The sequence below is a fragment of the Parasteatoda tepidariorum genome, chromosome 10 (assembly GCF_982258835.1).
Source record: "Parasteatoda tepidariorum strain Cologne lab strain chromosome 10, Ptep-v5.0, whole genome shotgun sequence".
NCBI lineage: Eukaryota > Metazoa > Arthropoda > Arachnida > Araneae > Theridiidae > Parasteatoda > Parasteatoda tepidariorum.
This window is the reverse complement of record NC_141764.1, coordinates 78,928,881-78,950,172: the sequence shown is the minus strand read 5'-3', so window position 1 is coordinate 78,950,172 and position 21,292 is coordinate 78,928,881. Positions and strand designations below refer to the sequence as shown.

General features: G+C 31.3%; 1 protein-coding gene across 1 annotated transcript in view; it reads right to left on the bottom strand.

The window, feature by feature from the left end:
• LOC107443610 (uncharacterized) overlaps positions 1-20,967 on the bottom strand; it is a 214,997-nt gene extending 194,030 nt beyond the window's left edge. Inside the window, exons 1-6 of the mRNA XM_016057535.4 lie at positions 20,565-20,967; positions 9,800-9,850; positions 8,706-8,739; positions 6,488-6,666; positions 4,085-4,227; positions 2,987-3,135 (exon numbers count right to left, since the gene is read on the bottom strand). Of these exons, the coding sequence (XP_015913021.3) occupies positions 2,987-3,135; positions 4,085-4,227; positions 6,488-6,666; positions 8,706-8,739; positions 9,800-9,850; positions 20,565-20,579 (571 nt within the window). The 5' untranslated portion in view covers positions 20,580-20,967. The remainder of the gene's footprint in view (positions 1-2,986; positions 3,136-4,084; positions 4,228-6,487; positions 6,667-8,705; positions 8,740-9,799; positions 9,851-20,564) is intronic.
• Positions 20,968-21,292: the final 325 nt, after the last annotated feature.

Here is a 21,292-nt window from a genome sequence, read left to right as displayed (position 1 = left end):
TACATAAGAAAGATAGTTGTCATTACATTATTACGATAACTGGCTACCCATTGGTCATTTTTTTTGCCTAGAGAAACTTTCATAAACGTTATAACATTTTAAGTCCTGGGTTGCAAACACTGCATCAATTGATGTTTTTCCTCTTGTCAAATGGAGTAGATTGGTTTTTAGTACCTGCCAGTATCCGTTTCTTAAGATGTCAAAATTTTTTTCCCTTTTTTCAGTATTCATATTTATATTAAAATCACCAGCAGGACAGTAATTATAAATAAGTTAATCATAAAAAAGAACATAAAAATACTTTAATTTAAACTAATAGTATGTAAAAACAGAAGATGCGCGCTAGAGAAAATAAAAAGCTCCTTATAAAAAGAAGTTCCAAAATTATCGTCTGTTTTCTATATTTGATCTTATTCTACAACTTTTTTATTAATGCTTAGGTTAGCCTGATTTTTTCTTACTCTTATAATTCTTTATTTCTGATTATGGTGTTGAAGTTGATGGAATCAAAAAGTGTGCAGATCTGAAAAACCTAGAACAACACCCTTTTCCCAAATGGTAGAAAAGAAAGGTTAAAACTTTTTTGCTTCATTAATGCAAAAAAACTTGTTGGCATCATTACAAAAAGACAATTAAATCATGCGTATGAAAGCTCTAATAATTATGCAGTTATGCTCAAAGTTTTAATATTGTTAAAAAAATGACTGCTTGTTCTAATTTTAATTATACTTTCACTACCCTTTTAACAAAATTATCGATTAAAGAGCAAGTAGATAATAGGTTGGCAACTAGATAATAGAGAGAAAAATGGCGATACAATAGCACTAAAATCTCTGAATATTTAATTTTTTATCTACCACTTTGGTGTAAGGGAAAATTATCAACAACATAATTTCATATCCAAATACAGATTTTTATATACTTTTAGAAATTTTGAACCATAATATAGTTCAAATTAGATTTGATGCAAATTGATGGTGCTTAAGTGAGCCATATTACTGTATTTCTGAACCTTGATTATACAATTCTCTGGTTCAACTAAAAAAGAGACATGCTTTAATTTATCACTATAAATAAGGTTTTAGCCCATTTGAACCATATTATGGTTCATTATACAGACATTTTAGTCCAACTGAAACGGAAACATGATGTAATTTAACATCTTAATTAAGATTGTAGCAAATTTGAACCATATTATGGTTCAAATTTGTAGATAATTTGTTATCTACAAATTCTAATAATAGAGATAATCTATCTAATAGAGATGATTTGTTTCAGCTGGATCGGAAATATGCTTCAACTTCACACCTTAATTAAGGCTGAAAATTGGAATCATGTTATGATTCAAGGTACAGGTAATTTAGTTCAAAGTAGAACCGATATTTCTAAGAGTGAGCTACAGTAGACTCTTTATATAACAATCCCTGCTGTTGATGCGAAAACAGACGTTATAACATGAGGTCGTACCACTGTACATGAGTGTATTAACATAACATGAGTGTACCACTGTAATCTAAATATTTACTCATAACTAATGGCTGATAGGCAAGTTTTGACTTAACCATGCTATACTGAAAAGTGATAAAATAATTTATCACAACGCCACTTGTTAAACCTAAAATATTGCATGAACTCCTTTTCTTTAACCGTTGGTCGTGGGAAGTATACTTCCCATCCTTTACCCAAGCTTATGTTTCGTAAACTTCATGACTTGCAAGTACATGATTACCTAGTATAGACGAATCAGTTGGTAGCGCTTCGCGCCAAATACCGAACTCCCACCAATATCCAGCATCCAGTACTTCCCCCCAATTTTGTTAATTTTTAAGCATTGATGGGAAGCATTTTGCCCATTCATGATTTGTCCGCCACCTTCTGATAATTTCAGGAAAAAAGTCTATAAAGGTCCCTACATAAATATGGACGACATAAGTACGGACGACAGTAAAGGTTTGCGCGGTGTTAAAAAAAAGAAGCTAACACTGGGAATCTCTATCTTGTTGAGCGCTATACGTTCGTTCATTTTATCTTTTTTCACTAAGTTTATTTGTTGTTATAAACAAGGAATTTAAATTGGATTATTTATAAGCACAAAAGTTCAAGTTTATGGCCACTTCTTTACAATCGGTAAAGTTCTGTAAATGCACCCCAACTGCCCACCAAAAAAAGGAACTTGAAAAGTTAATTAATTTTAATTAATAAGCTGAATGAATTTCTTTTTATTAATCGAAAAACTCCGAAAATATTTTAATTTAACATTACTAGAAAAAAAACGGCCTTATAAAGAGTTAAAAGGCATACGTTCGAAGATCACAAAAATGCTTAACTTTTTTGTTTTCAAGTGGCATTATCGGGAATTGAAAAAAAAAAAAAAAATATTTGTCGAGGTATTGAAATGAACAGCTTATTGCAAACGTTCAAATAGGCGTTAAAATAACATTACGAAAACGAGATTTAAAGTATCGAACGTTATAATGTAAAGGTCGATGTAAAGACGGTCGTACTAGAGAGTGCTGACTGTATTTATATATTTGTTTCATAACAATGTCTCAAGTCTCTTAGATAAATACTTATGATAAAATGTTTATGTAGTCACATTTTAACTTCATCGAAAAGAATCATAATAATAACTTATCTTCTTTTCAAGTTGTTATTAACAATGAAGAATTTTAAATAAATATTCTATATTTAAGTAAATAGGCATTCTATAAATAAAATGGGCGTTTCAGGGTTGCACGATTTCTCCACTCCATACGCTTTTACCCTTTCCTACACAATGGTTTTGGTAAATCTCGCTTTTTTTCTCCCACGTCTATTTAGTATATTCCAACTTCTTATTGAAATGTACTGCCGTGGGGGAAAAGCAACATTTAACGAAACCATAGTAAGGGAGAAGGTGAAAGATGGAGAGTGGGAAATATGTGTAACCTTCAGACGCTTTTTCGATTATACACAAACAAAATTTTTAAAAATAATATTAACTTACTTCCGTCTCTTATTGTTATTTCCAATTCAACGACTTGGCCTAATCGAACAGTTTCAACAAAAACATCGTTTTCAAAGTCATAAATACGAAGTTTAACTTCAGGTCCCGGTGACGGTGATGTCATCATAGGACCCTTCTGGTGCGATCCACTGAAACAAATATTAAATAATCAATCAGTAAATTGAAAATCAATTACACTTGTTTAAATTTCGTTTCACAAACTTGTTTGATGGCAAATTGCAAATTAATCTTATTTGTCGGAAACCCAAATATCCTAATTCATTGGATGTATAATAACGATCTTACTTAAAAACCATCTCGCAATCATGAAGTTTAGACAAAATGAATCATTTTTATTGTAAATTAATAAAAACTCATTTTCAAACTTTCAATTTCTGTTTTTCGATTTATTTTTTATTTATTTATAAACTGCCGATGATAGAACTTTTTTTTGACAGACTATTAAAAAAAGAAGGGAAAAAAAGGAAAGCAAAAGCTCAACTTTAGTAGATTGTCAGAAATATTGCGTGGTAGCTTTTAAAATTTTTCTGGATTTTTTGTCAGACGCTTAATGCAATAAGATGGCGCGCTTAAATTACTTCAAGCCACTAATTTATTCATGCATGCATGCATTCGTATGCCTGTAAAGGCAGAGGGGTGCGATTGTTCTTGCTTTCCAGTGCCGCCATCTATGACCAATAATTCGACTTCTGCCACACGCATACGTCACACCCGTTTATAGAGCGGACCCATATATACATCCATTCATTCATCCACAGATCGTAATTTGGACCTGAATCAGAGGACGATCAATCTCCAATCCAGTAACCCCAGAGGTACTGATTTGTTATGGGAACATGGAAAACTTTGCGACTCGACAGATTTAACGTGCATCAGTCACCATTTTACTTTCAGCGGCCGGCAGGGTTCGAACCCACGAACTCTCGGGGTTCATTTAAAAAGTAAGGCTGGAAAAGCCGATGGCCGCCATAGGCTTCTCAGGACGTCACCTCGTCATTCAATTTTATCTCAAGGAGAATGAGTTATTGTTACACTCAAGCGAAAGAATGATAAATTTGTAAAATAGTTTGTACTTACCTTACATCAATGTTGTTGTCAGTGTCAACTTTAAGATCACCGCTGAACAGTTTACATCCAACTTCATATTCACCATCACCGGCACTAACTATCATTGGGTTTTGCTGTACAGTTACTTTACTCATGAAGAGACCTGGATGTTTCTGTAAATTAAATCAAGCTTTTATGAAAATTCATTCATGTAAGAATAACTATTTAACTTCTTCTTTTGTTTTTGTAGGTAACTTTTCATTTTAGATTTATCTGAAAAAGCATAATTAAGAAAATTGACGTATGTTTGAAGTGCATGTTTAAGAAAATGAACTTAGTTTGAAATGCATGCTTGAAAAAATTGCGGTAGCTTGAAATGCATGTTTAAGAAAATGAACATGACTTGAAAAAAAACATGCTCAAGAAGATGGACATAGTTTGAAGTGCATGTTTAAAAAAATGTATATAACTTAAAACGCATGTTTGAGAAAATAGACATAGTTTGAAACGCATGCTTAAGAAAATAGACATAGAAGTTTGAAATACACGTTTTAAAAAATGAACATAGCATGAAATGCGTGTGGCATGCTTATTTTCTTAAACATAAGACATATTTAAGAGAATATGCATGGCTTGATAAGGTTATTTAAACTAATAGTTGAAAATGTATTTATCTCAGAAAATGGGCATAACTTGAAATGTGTGTTTGAAAAAATGGTCACAGCTCGAAATGCATATAAGGTGTTTTAAATTTCGATCGAAAAATTCAATGGGGTGATAAAAGACATCAAGGAATGAAAATTCTCCATAGAACATAGGGTCAGAACCCACTTTGAGAGAGGGAAAATTGTGAACAACATGTACATGCTAGCTTATCAAGGTAGAGGTCAGTTGTAGTTTGTCCTACCTAAATTATTGCCACTTTTTCGTACCGGAGGATCTCATAACGATGATTGTCTTCGCTTCAGCAGTCAAAAGTAAACCTGGAATCGCCTTATACCCTCCGGATTCGTTCTTACGTCGTTGTAATCTGAGCAATGACGTCAATGAGTGACATTTTGAAAACTACTGGTAATAAGTAATCAAATAAATCTTTTTGTAGCTAGCGAATTAGTAGTTCTTTTGTAGTTGTTTTTCAGTGTGACATCAAAACCTGCATACGGTTTTTGCTATTTTCGACCCTTGAACGTGGTTTTTGGAAACTTTTATGATAAGTGTTCAACTTTTTGATGCCTTTTACCTACCTTTTGAATTTGATCGCTGTATTCTGGAACACATGGCATATTTTGTAATACGCGGTTTAATCGATATAATTTAAAGTGTGCATTAAAGAAACTGGATATAGCACAAAAAGCCAGGAATTTTGGGGAATAATGGGAACTTTAAAGGTAAACAAAACTGGACATTTTCAATATGAATCGAGATATAAATCTATGCAATATGACAGCCGTAGTAAAAGTAACAATTAAATAGCTTGATTTACATTAATTTAATTGTAATGATTTTTAATGTATTCTTTTTCTAAAAATTCATTTTATTAATCATGCAGAATTTTGTTAGAAGTCGAATTCGATGTTTTTAATTTTATAAATTCACTTAAAGCAAATTCTGTTAAAATAACAATTAAAAAAAGATTATGACATGTGCATGCGAGTTAAAAAGAGAAATTAATATTTATATAAATTGCCATTTCTGCTGGAAGATGGACCATTAATTTGAATTGGCATTCAAATCAATGCCAATTGAATCCCAATTTTAACTGTAGAAAATGAGAGAAAAATATTTTAAAATATTCTTCCTAAAAAAAACCTGGTTTATTCTCGGAAATGACACGGGTTTTTCCATTCTTTGCAACTCCGTTTTTCAATATTAAAAAGTGAATTCAAATTTTCGACACTGGAAAAAACCACGTACTAAATCAATGTGAAAATTCGCTTAGTTTTTTTTTACAAAGCACTACGAATAATTGCTATTTATTAGATATTTCTTATAAAATATAACGGCCATTTCAGAGCCCTGGTGGCTCAAGAGATAGAGCATCCGCATTCCAATGAGATGAACCGAGCGATGATTGGTCGATACGAATTCCGCACATGACTCACACAGACCATAGTGCTCACGTAAAATATCCTCAGTGGTAAACGGATCATAGGAAAAAGCCCCCTTGTCATCAGGCCATGGAAAGTTTTTGTAGTTTTCCTTTCCATGTAACGCAAATGCTGTTATTATGTTAGTTCCATCAAAAAGTCCTCCACTAAGGCATATTTCTCCCAATACTTGATCCAGGAGTTTCCTTGTCTTCTGAATTGAGTTTAAAATTGCAATGATACGGAGTTGAACATTGGTAGTCGTAAACCTAAAATTGGGTCGGCTGTTCAACGACAGTTATAAAATAAAATATACATTTCAGCAAGATGTAACTATTTTACGAACCTCATGAGTGCTGCAGCCTTTCATTGGTACTTTAAGAACTGTTGTGTCATTTCTAGTTCCAAAGGCTGCACAATTGAAATCACCGTATCTATCAGATACATATACCAATCCTTCAAATAATACATCTGTATGCACACTGACCACTATATGCTCTGGATCACTGTGACAATCCACAGAAACTGAAGGAATAAACAACATATCAACAACAACATATTAGCAAAAGAAAATTAATCGATCATCTTAGTGACGCAACACATAAGCAAAAAAGAGAACAACAGAATGTTCCATAAATAAGCGCCTATTTAAAAAATCCTTTAAGGAAAATTGTAAGGAGTTAGAACGATCTGATGCACTCTGCTTAAAAAAACAAATTTCATCAACAGATAGCGCTAATGACTAGAACAACTATAAACTATTTCCATTGCAAACTGACTATTCCAACTGAAATATTTGCAACGGAATCAAAAAATTTTATCCGTTACATTCCTTATGCAAATGGTAGCTATACTTTCAATATATATATATATCCTTTTGAAAGGCAAAAAAAAATTATGAACTTGCAACAAAATGATTTTTTTACCAATTTTTAAAATAATTTAAAAATTAAATTATTGATCAATCTATCACCAATAATCTGAATATCCATGTATATCTTTTTTTTTTCATTATTTGATAAACAAATTTAAAAATGTAAATTTTTTCGGTTTTGAATTGCTTTGAAACTTTGAATTAAAAATTTACAGTTAAGTTCAGGTTAACCGTGGAAGATTTTCTATTCAATAGTATACTAGGTCTGCATTAATTCTATTTAAGTACTGAGTTTGTCTCAACAACATCGTTTAAAATCACGTAATGTGTGAAACTCAGACTCGTTGCACAAGGTGAAGTACAGTACAAATTTAAACTGTTTTAAGAAATTTTGGTACAATGTCCATTTTTAATGTACTTGTTAACTAATTAAAAATTTATTCGAAACACTGTCAGAACTGTTACCTCTGCACACTGTCAGAATCCAGTTGAAAAACCAGAGAAGTTAAAATTACCAATCACGTTGCAGTTGTAATCAGCGTGTCTTGTTTATTTGTCATAAAATATTACGTTTCAGATCCGATTATAACAATTATTTGTCGGATGATAACACAAAGAATAATAGCATACAAAAAAATAGCAATAAGTATTGATTTCGATTTTTATTGCAAGCCATAATTACATAGTTTTCATTAATTTTATTGTGTTTGCCTTAATTAAACATTCCTCTGCCATCATAAATGTTGGAGTTGCAATCGTTATGAAATGGAGCAGATGCGTGTATTTAAATCGTGAGATGTCGTATATATGTTACCGTGAATGATCGAAATCAAGAGAATGACGACTTTCACCGGTGAATGTCAACAATCGCATTGTCGCTTTGGTGAATGTCCGAAATATTTGTTATATCCGATTTTATATAATTTATTCGTTGATATTTTTATATTGATTCGACATTTTAATATCTGCTGAGGCTGGATTAGGAGAAACATCAGTGTTCGAAATACCGGTTAAATGCATACTGGGCAGTGGCACTTGACCTTGAAAAAACATTGATGTAGGGCATACCGGGCAAATGTATATTGGGCAGTGGTACTTAACTTGCCCTAGTATATATTTCGGACATTTGCCAAAGCGACTATGTGCTTGTCTACATTCACTGGTGGATGTCAACAACCACTTATTTCAGCCATTCACAGTAACATAATATATATAACAGAAATCTTGTGTAATATTTTGCAATTGTTAATACTGAAGCGAAGTAGATAACACAGATTACTAAAAGTTATTTTCCCTCAGTAAAGTCAACTGTTTATTATGTTCCATACGGTCCTATATAAGTTCTTAAAAAAATAGGAAAAATATAAGATTATTTTTATTATGTTTATTATCAACACAACATTTAAATATTTCCAACAAATATAATCTTTTTACGAAATTTCGGATATAGTTTCTGAATATTTTATTTTGAATATATGGCAAAATGTTAGAATATATTTGTGATACTTCTTTTACATTTTTTACCTGCCGTATCTGTAAAATATGAAGCGTAAAATATGAACTTTCTAAAAACGATGTTTAAATTTTAAATTCTTTTTTATTTGAGTTGTATTGATAGTGTAAATAGGAATACATTTTATGTAACTTAATAAAGAAAAAATAAATTTTTTTTAAAAAAATTAGTACTTACTTTTTGTTTCCATCGCCTTGGAGCATAAAATATTCTGCAAAAAATTAGATTTGAGGAATTTATAAATTTTATTTCAATAAGATCATCAAAACAATTTTTACACCTAAAGATAAAATTAGCACAATTGAAGAGCGTTAATTTTTGAAAAAAGATTAATTGAGAAAAATATTTTGATTTTTTGGCACTCATTTAACTATACAACATTGATATACTTTGCATTGTCATTAAATTTTGAAAAAAATCAGCGGATAGGGATACTAATTTCACTCCTTGACTGTTTTAGCAGCGAAAGATGATTTCATATGCATTTGGCTGCAAACGTTCGACAACAATCTCTTTTGCCAGCATATTAAAACGCCAAGCTAAGATGCGAACAGTCAACATCTCAGACAAGAGAAAGCCTTCGCACGGGTTACTATAAACGATCTTTTAGAAATCTTTAGTTTCAGAAACCGATCTTTTAGTATTCCCGGCGTCAGACTACTAAATTGAGTCTGACAACGAAATAAATTGTGCGAAAGCCTTCTTTCCTTGAGGAGATGTTGGAACAGTTCAAATGAGAAATGCAATGCATAAATCTTTTTTTTTTCTTTCAACATACAAAACAACGTATAAACTTCAATGCTATTGCTCAAATTGCTTAAAAATGTCACTTAAGAGTCTTTATCCTTTCAACTCTTTAATTATGAGGATTAAAAAAATAACCCAATATGCAAAAAGTGGTGTTATTCTTATTTCTAAACCATAATAAAAATTAATGAATTATTATTTCTGCTAGTTAAAAAAAAATATAATTTTAGATTAATCTCTTCAGATCTGGTATGGCATGCCTAAAGCACAACACAGAAATTGTTTTTAAGTGATTGCCAAATTTTGAAATACTTATACATATACCACTTTTTAATTTTTCCAGGTTGTGGGTACAGTGTATTTGGGAAGATATCCTAATGGGTACCTTGGGTCATAAAAGGTTAGAATAAAGATGCAAAAATTAATAATTTATATTGAAATATTTTACATTCATATTGTGAGTTGAAGATAAGTAATTTTCCTTGAGAAAATAATAAATAAAAAAAAAAGAGTTTAACACTTACCATAGTGATGATGAAAATGTGTGCGTTTATCAGCATATTTCGAATTATTACCTAAAAATAAAAAGATAAGTTACATTTTTTTGAACATAGTAAAAGCTTTTAGATCAAACTTATAGTCCTTTAATATAATTTCTATTAATTTTTATCGCTAAAAACGTATCCGAACACATTCGTAGTAAATTTATCAAGCTCAATTTGGTGTATTGTTCACAATTTCCTAAATAAGTGTTGGCTGTTTTTGAATTGTTAAGTAACAGATAACTTGTGAAAGACATAAATGTACACAATCCACCTATAAGATCCGTGTACTGATCTCGGTTTTCCTGTTAGTCTTTTTGAGAAAATATTTGTTCATAGTTGCCAACCCGGAAGAACTGTAGCTCTCAACCAACTATTTTTAAGCGGTACTGAAATTACAATTAAGGTTAACATGTTTCTTTTTTGTCAGCACTTGAAATGATACCCCCATGATCTTTATAAATACTAAATTGACATTAACTTTATCAAACTGCATAAGTTAATGATCGATTTTAAAACTGATGAAATACGACGCATTTTTATCTTTAAAAAAAATTATTTATTCCTTGAATGCATAAGTATTTTCTGCGATTTTTAACATTTTCTGAACTTTTAATTTCTTTTTATTGTCTAGATCAGGGGTCGCCAAACTTTTTTGATCATCGACCCCTACATAATTTTTCGAAATCTCCATCGACCCCCATAAAAGTAATTTTCTGTTAATTAAAATAAAACTTTATTGGATACTGTTTTTTTTTATGATTTTAAATATTTATTAAAGTAATAGTACATTGTGTAACAATAATTTTATGAAAAATATATTAATGTTGAAATTTAAATACCTTAATATTTCTTAAATAATAAGTAATTATGAATAAGTAGAAATAATAAGTAAAGTAACTACAGATTTATTGCTTCTTAATCAATGAGATGGGTATCCCTGGTGTTTTTTGCAAGGTTCGCTATATTCGGTTCAAAATTGGTCAATTTTAATTTTCGTAAAAGAATACAAAGTGTGCTATACTTTTGTCGCTGGTTGTACTAATCCATATTATTAATGCTTACCTTCTTTTTTTACATGCATTGATAATTAAAATTGATATCTAAACTAAACGAATGGTTTTTATGGAAACAATAACTAATTATCCAAAACTATAAAAGTTTTATGAATGACACTGCAAATATTCAACACTGTTTACAGTTTGCAAAGATAGCTGAAACTGCCGTTTGCGTTTGTAACGTCAATGCTCGTCACACGTGACATTTGGACAAGCGCACATATGCATCTGACTTATAAACTGTGCTGAGTTCGTGCCACTGCGCGCTGGTACGTAAATACTTGTTTCACCCGATACGTTTATTAATTTATGTTTTATAAAGAAACTGATTTTAAGTCAATTAAAAAAATTCACAAATTTTACATACTCAATGATGTATGTGTAATTTTCCGATTCGGATCGACCCCCATTCGACCCCCTGGCTCAGATCGACCCCCGCTTTTGTTAAATAGACCCCTGGGGGTCTATATAGACCACTTTGGCGACCTCTGGTCTAGATATTGTGTGGTTTTCCGCCAAATAAGAAAGAGCGGATTTGATTTTTTCCCCGTAATTTTGACGTTAAAATTATTTTATAAGCAACGGAATCAGTAGATATCTGAAATAGTTGAGTTTTGTTAAAATGCAGAATTTAGTCTCTGTTAAAAAGGAATGTGGAAAAAAAAATACGGAAAAATGACGTTTTCATTGTCCATATGTATGGACGTTATGCTGGAATTTTAACATTAAGGCTGTATTTCAAAGGCTCTGTCGTAATATGAAATTAAATTATGCTTTTCCGCGAATAATATGCTATTTTTTATTACGGATGTGAATTTGCAGAACTATCTAAAGCCAGCAATAATTACGATGACTACGCTTTTTTTTCTTTTTTTTTTTTTTTTTTTTTTTTTTTTTTGACAATGGCGCAAAACGTGAATGTGGAAAAAAGCCTAAGTTTCGTGAAAATGAAAAGCGTTTGTGGTCTAATTTTTTAATATTTAAAAACTTGCGCCAATGCTGCATTACCTGGGCTCGTGAAAATTTGCAAAAACTGAGAATAATGCATTGATTTTAATAATTTTCTGTGAAAAAATGTCGCCTAATTGGTGATTTTTAAAGAAGTTAAATAACTTTTAAAATATTTAAATTATTTGTCCGTTCTAAAGAAATAATTCTTCACGACAAGATTATATATATATTTTAAAATCATCGCATTGCTTCAAGTGTAAGGCACTAAAACTATGGCTTTTTTTATTTTCCTTGGTGACAGAGCTTTAAAAAACAGCTTATTACTTCTTCACAATTTTTTGATGTACAGAGCGCCAAGTCGTATAAGAAGTTGCATATTTAAAAGCTCGATTTCTAGGGAACTATTCCATTGATTTCGTTCGAATTTTGTATTTTGTCATGTAAAATTACGTATTTTAAAATGTGGTCAAACTATTGGGACCATATTTTCCAGATTGCAGCTGCTCCCTATATTTTGGGAGACAGAAATCCGAATCCGTTGAATTAAAGATACATGAATGCTCAGAGAAAACAAGTTTTTGTGTCTAATTCCGTATCTTAAAATATCGTGTGTACTAATTAATTAGCATATTTGAGTCCTAGCATAAGTATGAGTCCTAGAACGTAAAGATCCAATCATTAGATAAAAAATTATGCACTGTTGTCCGTTTTTTTTTTTTTGGCGCATTGTGCATATTACTTCACTATAAAATATTTTAAAGACTAATGTTTCCAATTTTAAGGATTTAACAAACATTACAGCCTTAAAGACTAAAAATAGAAAAGAATTTTTTGAATACAAAGAGGTAAATTCCTACATAATTGCCGAAAATCATGAGGAATATTAAACAAATTTTGAACGTTGTTAAATCTATGATGGCAAAACTGTAACAAGTTGTTGTGAATTGTTAATTTTTATAAAAAAATAAATAAACTCGTGTTCATTTATTTTTTTATTTATAAATACCACTCTACACGTTATCGCTTTCAGTAAAAAGTTTATAAAAAAAATACTCCATAAATAGTTCAAGTTCTTCAACCCCTAATTCAAAACGGAATTGCATCGTAAATAGTGTAAACAAATACAATATACTTCAATGATTATAGTTAGTGTTTGTTTAAAGAAGTCACTGGCCTTTTACGATAGAGGAAATCACCTAGGCTTTTTCGACCTTGAAACAATTATGTTTCTTGGTGTTATTCTTAGTATTGTCTTATGGTGTGAATATGATGATTTTCAAAGATTACACTTTTGATATCCGCATTGGATATCTATAGCCGATCGCGTAACTCCCTTAACCGTAGCGGAACTTTTTTTTGTTACGGTTATGAATAACACACGATTATATGATCGAAAACAGTTACCACGGAAAGCTGAATGAATTGCTTCTTAAATATTCTAATTTTTCTTCTTCTTTTTTGGAACTTCTGTATGTAAGAGTGAAATGAAAACTTCTTGAATTTAAAAGACATAAAGTTTAAGAGAATAAATTTGCAAGAGATTATTATCAATATGAATATATTATTAGAAAGAAGATAAAGAAATTTTAAAAAAAAAGCCGTGCTGACATAAAACATTTATAGCGGTGAACAATCAATTATCATACTCAGTTTTCTCATTAATACAGAATGTTCCGTATTGGCTGTCCTTAATATATATTATTAGAATCGCAATCAAATGAAAAAGTCAACAAAAAATTCATATAAATTGTAGTGTATCTACCACTACTATTCCGATTCCCTACTATATAAGACATGTTAACTCGATTCTATGTTGGGGTACCTTTATATAGACGACGGTTGACATTGTCGATAACAACTCACCCCCCCCCCCGACATTGGTAACCTTCGGACGTGATGTGAACACGCCTACCTTGGCAGTAACGCCCGCTTTGATATGAACACGCCTATCTAGACAGCAACTCTTACTTCGATCTGGACACGCCTACCTGGGCAGTAACGCCAGCTTCGATAAGAACTCGCCCATCTTGACAGCAACTCTCACTTCGATCTGAACACGCCTACTTCGATGGATGGTCCACATTGAACAGTTGACTTGCGACTGTGACATTATCCACCTCCTCATGCTGCTGCTACCCAGTTTCGATCACACGCAACGTACAACATGTTCGCTCGACTGGCAACACAGGAGTGACCACGATCGCGAACTTAATACAGCTCTCACAATCAGCACTAAAAAGGTACGGTGATCTTAATACAGCTCTCCCGGCTTCTCACTCACAAAACAGCTATGAATCAACTAGTGGTATCCATTCATCGAATTCTATCGCAGATATAATTCTGGTGGGGAAGTACTGTAGTGTATCTACCACTACAATTCCAATTCCTTAGTATATAAGACATGTTAACTCGAATCTATGTTGGAGATTATAATACAGATTTGACTGTAAAAACTTTTACAGTGGCTTCACTGCCACCACTCAAACCTCTACTTTACCCATGCCACAGGTCACAATTTTTATTTTACTAGTTAGATGAAGAAGTGAGATGCCCGCTTTGCCGGCAGGTACTTTGGTCTACATCCTATCCAGTCCAGTCCAGTCTATGTTGGGGTACCTTTTCATAGATGAAGGTTGACATGGCCGATATCTACTCTCCCCACAAGTATACACATTCATAAAAAATTCACAATTCCCATAATCACTTACATAAACTAACAAAAAATTCACATTAAAAATCACAAATAAAAATAGAAACGAGGAATAAAAAACGTTATCTATGTGTCTAGCTATCACTAAAACTCCTCCCGACTTAAAATCTGAAGTTGCGTGCTGGTGTGGAAACAAGATAATCAAAGCTTAACCCCGTCCCGTCCCCCGCAGGAGGGCATCCGGGGAATGGAAACAAGATAAAAACCATTTCCAATGAGGTAGAATTTAAGAAAAGACATAGCAATCCGCGCCTACCAATGTAAAATCGTAATAACTGCAGTTCTCAAGATAGCAGGATAGTATATAATCCCGCCTTACTTGATGATGATATCTCACGAATCAGTATCGAGAAAAATGGGATTAAAAATATTAAAACCATTTTGTTTGTCTCGGGAATCTATTTCATGACTCCTATTCAGCTGGGATTTTTTTTTTTTAAATATTTATTAAGAGTGGTGAATACGGAACACCTTACATACACTAAGCCGTGAGAAGTTTTCACAGTTTTCCTTTTTAACGTAAAAGTGAGTTTGTTTATTGGTACATATTTATTTGCTCTGCTATTTTATTCAAGATTCAAGCGGAGATGGATGCAGACCACCTTCGTCTTTGCCCGGCACTGGGGGATATCTCTTTGTGTGACTGTTACTGGCGCGCAATAGACTTATTGGGTTCATAGACTTCTCTTGCCACGTTTGTTTTTGTTTTGTGTTTGTTTCTTTTGCTGTTCCCCCCCCCCCTTTGTCTTGTGGTGAGTGGTCTTTTACAACCTTGGCCATAGGAAACAAAAAAAAATTTTTTTATTCAAGATCCTTCGTCTACTAAGTTGGATTCAAAACTATGAGGGTGTTGACGCGAATGTATATGAACGTATACTACCTCAAGTATACGTTCATTGAAGATGGTAAGTTTAAAAATTTAAAGTATTTGACTCTTATTAGAAATTAGATTTTATTATAATTAATTATAAAGAGACATACTAAAATAATCTTTGTGGTCAAAATGCATAGATAATAATAATGTATAAGGTGTATAAATTTTTTATGTTAATCTATAAAACATGAACTGAATGAGAATTTAAACTTTACTAACTTAGCACTGGCGAAAAAGTCCCTGTTGTAGACTCTATAATGCTCTCTTCATTCGTTTCAATAATCTTCATTCTTAGTAATTTGGCTGTGTTGAACAATAATATCTTAGGGGGATCGCAATCGAGGTGATTCGGGTCACTGTGACTGTCTCGGTGACGACTAGGAGTCACCACTGATGACGAGCTCGTCACCGAAGTAGGAGGATCGGTGAAGGATTTGGATATTCAGCAAGTTTAAAATATCTGGCAAGGCACTGGTTATTTTCCTTATTCGCCATCATACACTATTAGCGTTTAGCAATCTAAAGTTTGTTTACTTCTGTAGCTTTCTTATGCTTATTGCCTTTTTCGTTCCTCATTTAATTTGATCTTGGAATTTTCAAAAATTGGCTTTTGTGAAAATAAAGTTCCCGAATGAGGAATGATGATTGAACATTACAGAAGTGAGTCTTATTTTATTATTATTAATTTCATAAGTTACAACAATATCATATGATAAGTTGTAATAATTTGCCAGTTGAAATAAAATCTCTGAACTAGCTGTTAAAACGCAAGAGTCTTCGTTATCCATTTAAACTTTACGAAAACAAATAACTAAAAACGCCTTCACAATAGCAGTGATGGAGCTATAGATAGTTTATAATTGGACAAGGCGCTTATGATGTCATATCCGACGGTGAACCGGAACTTGTTTCTTTTTACCAGTAAATCACTCAGTACGTCACAGTAAAGCAGACAGTGACTGGAATCATCGTGATTACGTCACCTCGATTGCGGTTGCCCTTACAAATTTGCTGCAACCATATTATGGTGCAAAAGTGAACCATTTCATCGATATATTTAAAGTTAATTACAATAATACAATTTGAACAGAAACATTATCTTATCTTACACTATCCTAAGATCGCTGCTAATTTGCACCGTATTATGGTTCAAAGTACAGACCCTATAGCTCTTTGAGGAACCGATTTTTCTGATTGTACATATAAAAAAAATTTAGCGTTGAGGGACAAGTCACAGTTTCGGATCTAACAACCACGAACAATCATTTTAGAAATAATAGCAAGTCTGGTGTTCAATGCTCTGTAATTTTACTCTAGATCATCAAAATTATGGCAGCTTCATCAGATCTTCTTAATTCCTCAACCGTGCGTTAAAACATTCCAATCTTAGAAGAACATCCCACGAAAGTGAATATCGCCCACAACGATTGGCGAGTGACCTTTCAACACCCACTTAGAGCGACGACCTCAGGGCTCTTATAACAACTTTCCCTTATAGAAGAGTGGACTTACTCGTAACCGTTAGCACTGTTTTGCAATATTTCATCATTATACGTCCACGCATTTGATTGTTTGACAATTCATTCAAGGTCCGAATCGATTGACCAAAACACGGAAGAATGTTTTCAAGCAATGCTTTGACGCATGAAACTTTATTCAACTTTAAGATGTTGTTTACTTTCAAACCTCAGGATTAACTCTTGTTCTGGTTTATTTGTTTGACATATTCTTACCGAATTAATTTCGATGAGCTGAAATTGAAACTAATCCTGTTAAAAAAAATGTGTACATTTCTATTTAAGTATACAGTGAAACCTCCCGACGCGAACACTCCAGCAAAGCGGACGCGCCTCTTATTACGGACATATTTTTAATTCCTCGTGAATCTTCTATGAGTAAACCATTAAATTTCTCCGCAAAATGAAGAAGAAGCAAAACAAACAACGCACACAAAAAAAGCAAAACAAAATGAAAAATAAAAAATTATTTGAATTAAGTAAAAGAGAATGTTTGGCCATGTTATTTTCCAAACAATGTTAAAATATAGGAAATTTTTTTTCAAATCTTTCAAAGATATTATAAATGAAATTCTTCAAAAAGATCAGAAAAAACAAACTTTGAAATTTAATCGAAATCAGCTTGAAATTTAAAATAGAAAGTCATGATTTCCTTTTCACACCTGACATAAAAATAGGTTCCTACAAAAAAATTTAATATTACTGGGATTACTTTGCTCTTTTCCATCGGAAAATTTGAAGAAAAAAAAACGTTAAAAAAAGGATGAAAATAAACTATTTAATTACTCATAAACAAATTTAAAATTTGAACGTGTAGTGCTAATTTTCTGATATAAGATCTGATGTTCATATCAGTAACATTTTCATAACAAAATGTACAAAATTTTCTCGAAAAACATGATGAGCAAAATTTTAGATTCATTCATCCTATAGCTTTTACTTCTTTAGAATAAAAAGGGAGCGCAAACAAAATTTTCTGAAACTGTTGATGATTATGGCGGCAGGAACTTTTTTCAACATAAAGATAGACTTCCAACAACATAGCTGCAAACTTTTCATAGTGGTAGAGATTTAAAATTAAATTGGGAATCATTAAGAGAGCAATTTAAAATATTCACCAACAGTATAAATCCTTATTCAATAGTTATCAGGTCTTTCACAAATCTATTTCAATATTTCTATCTAATAGTAATCAAAATCATTTTGAAAAATGTATTAAATTACGATTTAAATTTCGAAGCTCCAATTTCGCTACCATTAGGATATGTATATAAATATTGACTCTTCCTGGGAAAATACAGAAGAGTTGGCAGCTAAGACAGAAGAGTTGGCAGAATCTATATACTACATTTAAAGGATCGTGATGATCATGATAATTTAAAAGTGAATACAGATTTTACTTTTAAATGATCGTGACTTATACAGATTGTATGACTCAAGATATAGAAATAAATGAGGAGTAATTTTTCTACTTAGCGAGAATTGCAGTTTAAATAAGGAAAAAATTTTCTCTCTCTTGTTTTTTAATTTTTAAAAATTTCAATATAGATGCTAAGATTTATATTTGCGCAACATCAAATCACTTTCGCTCTCTTATTGACGTTATTTATTTATTTACTTTTAATTCTTTTTTTTTTCGCTTTTGACACTAACTTAAGCGCGAGCCTATAAAATAAAAATCTCGAGAGAGAAAAAATAATTTTTCTACAACGATCGATAGTCTATAGTCAATCAATGATCAATATTTAAATCAAAAAGAGTAAGAAAAATATCACTGTAAAAGCAGTTAAAGTTTCAATAACTCTCGAACAAATTGCAATTTTGAAAAAAGCTCATTTCAAACAAAATGGGTTGTTGTTGTTTTTTACTCAGTAGCTGCATTTTAGCGGGTACTGCAGATCGATTCGCATGGTATTTTTTACTATATGTTTTACCGTTAATAATTCTTGAACTAATCATATAATGAGAAGTTTTTAATTTCGTCTTACTTTTTCTGCACTCTTAATTTCAATTCAGTCTTCTTTTTACTTAGCAAACCAAAATGTAAAGTGAAGAAAAATTTTCGAAAAAAGCACCTAATTACATTAACTTTCGAATAAATTAGAGTTTCAAAAAACAAAATCGTATTAAATTCATAAATAAATATAGTCGTTCCAGCATGCCAGGTTTTAATTCCATGTGCATTTCAACGATTGTGATCAACTTAACTCAAAACATTTTTTTATCTTGCTATAAGTATTTTAATCCTCATTTTATCATGCTACGATTATAAATATTTAAAAAATTAGCGCTTATTTAATACAATATTTATAACTTATTTTTTAAATCATTCATAACTTGTCGCACTCATAAAATTAAAAAAACACCCCAATTTGATTCCGTTTTTTTTATTTATTTTTTTTTTTATTCTTAAACTGCATGAATGAAATTTTTGCTGCATAAATGATTTTTGAAAAAAAATTTTTTTTTCAAAATGGCAGTGTTCTGAAATAATTGATTTCAAAAAATGATATAAAATAAGTTACTTTCGCGACAATAATAATTTGCGTAAATGACAATAATAAATTTCGTAAATTACTCAAAATCAGTCAACTCAATTACAAAAATCGCTGCATACTACAAAAACTATATTTAAAAACTAGAAGTTAACTAAAATGTATTGATAGGAGTGTGCAAATCCATAAATCAAGTGAGCGCACAAGTCCACTTTCTCATTCATGTCACAACGCGTTTATTGCAGCTTAATAAGTTGCAATAACTATTTATATTGAAAGTACTATTAATTCTTTTTCTTACATAATTTATGCAAATTATTTCATTAAATAGTTAAAATGATAGAAGTTTACTAAAATGTTTTGATAGGAGTGTGCAAATCCAGAAGTCAAGTGAGTACACAAGCTCATGCATGTTACAACGCGTCCTGCAAAAGCATTTTGAATATGCTATTGAAGCATATTCAACATTCAATATTTTGGTACTATAATTTCAAATCGATAAAAAATTTTAAAATTCTATATATTTTTTCAATTTTTGAAAATTTAAATGTGTTATTCTCCCCTTAATATCAAAACAGAACTTGTAACTTACTCGCTTTTTCTCCATAACTTATATCAAACAGTTAATTTAATTTCTACAAATAAATTTAATATTTTGGTACAATAATCTTAAAAAAAATAAACAATCGAATAATGCAATTTTTTTCTTCTTTCAATTTTTGAAAATTGCACGTTAATGTTCTTTCTTAATATCAAAAACAGAACTTGTAACTTACCCACTTTTTCTCCATAACTTACAGCAAACAGTTAATCCAATGTTTGCGAATCAATGTAATATTTTGGTACAATAATCTTAAAAATATTAGCAACTGAAAAATGCAATAATTTTTTTTTCTTCAATTTTTGAGAATTGCACTGTCTTGTTCTCCTTTAATATCAAAAACAGAACTTGTAACTTACTAACATTTTCTCCATAACTTACATCAACGGTTGATCCAATTTTTGAAAATCAATTTAATATTTTGGTGCAATAATCTTAAAAAAATAAACAACCGAAAAATGCAATAATTTTTTTCTTTCAATTTTTGAAAATTGCACTGTATTGTACTCTTTTAATATCAAAAACAGAACTTCTAACTTACTCGTTTTTTCTCCATAACTTACATAAAACAGTTTATCAATTTTTTTCAAATCACAATCGTTTTCAGAACAAATTACTTATAATAAGAAACGTAAAACTTTCAACACCTAAACTATTCCAAACACAACATTTAAAAACACGTGACCTTAAAAACAAACTTAGCGAACGTTAACTTTTTTTACTTCCTCTCAAAAACTCTCGAGCTTCTTTGCTTTCCCTTTCATGAAGGTCCGGCTAACTCTCGATTCCCTCGCTCTATCGAACAGGTGGTTGTTGACAAGAAAGGTAACTTTAGAGAGGTGGGCGTTCGTTCTATCAGCAGGCTTTGGCCGCTCGGTCAAAAATCAGGTTCCGGAATTTCGATCTTGTAAATGATGATCCTTTTACGGTGGCAAGACCGTTACTAATTTAATCTACGAACCGCACGAAGAAAAGTTCTATTATCGTAGTTGTTCCAAGTTCAATATCGCGAGACAAACAATTCTGGGAAAGTTCTTTTGGTACTATTAAAGATGGTCATGATAGAAGCTCTAATGATAAATGCAAATTTAATGAAATCTAGATGATAGTCATAAAAATTAAACTAAGTGATAAAATTGTGGGTAAAAAATACGTTTAGGATTAAATTATTTGTATTTTATACAGCTTTAATCCTAATTTTGATTCTTTTTTTTATTATTATTGTTTTGTTTGAAGAATTTATGATGGAGCAATTGTCCACACTTTGCT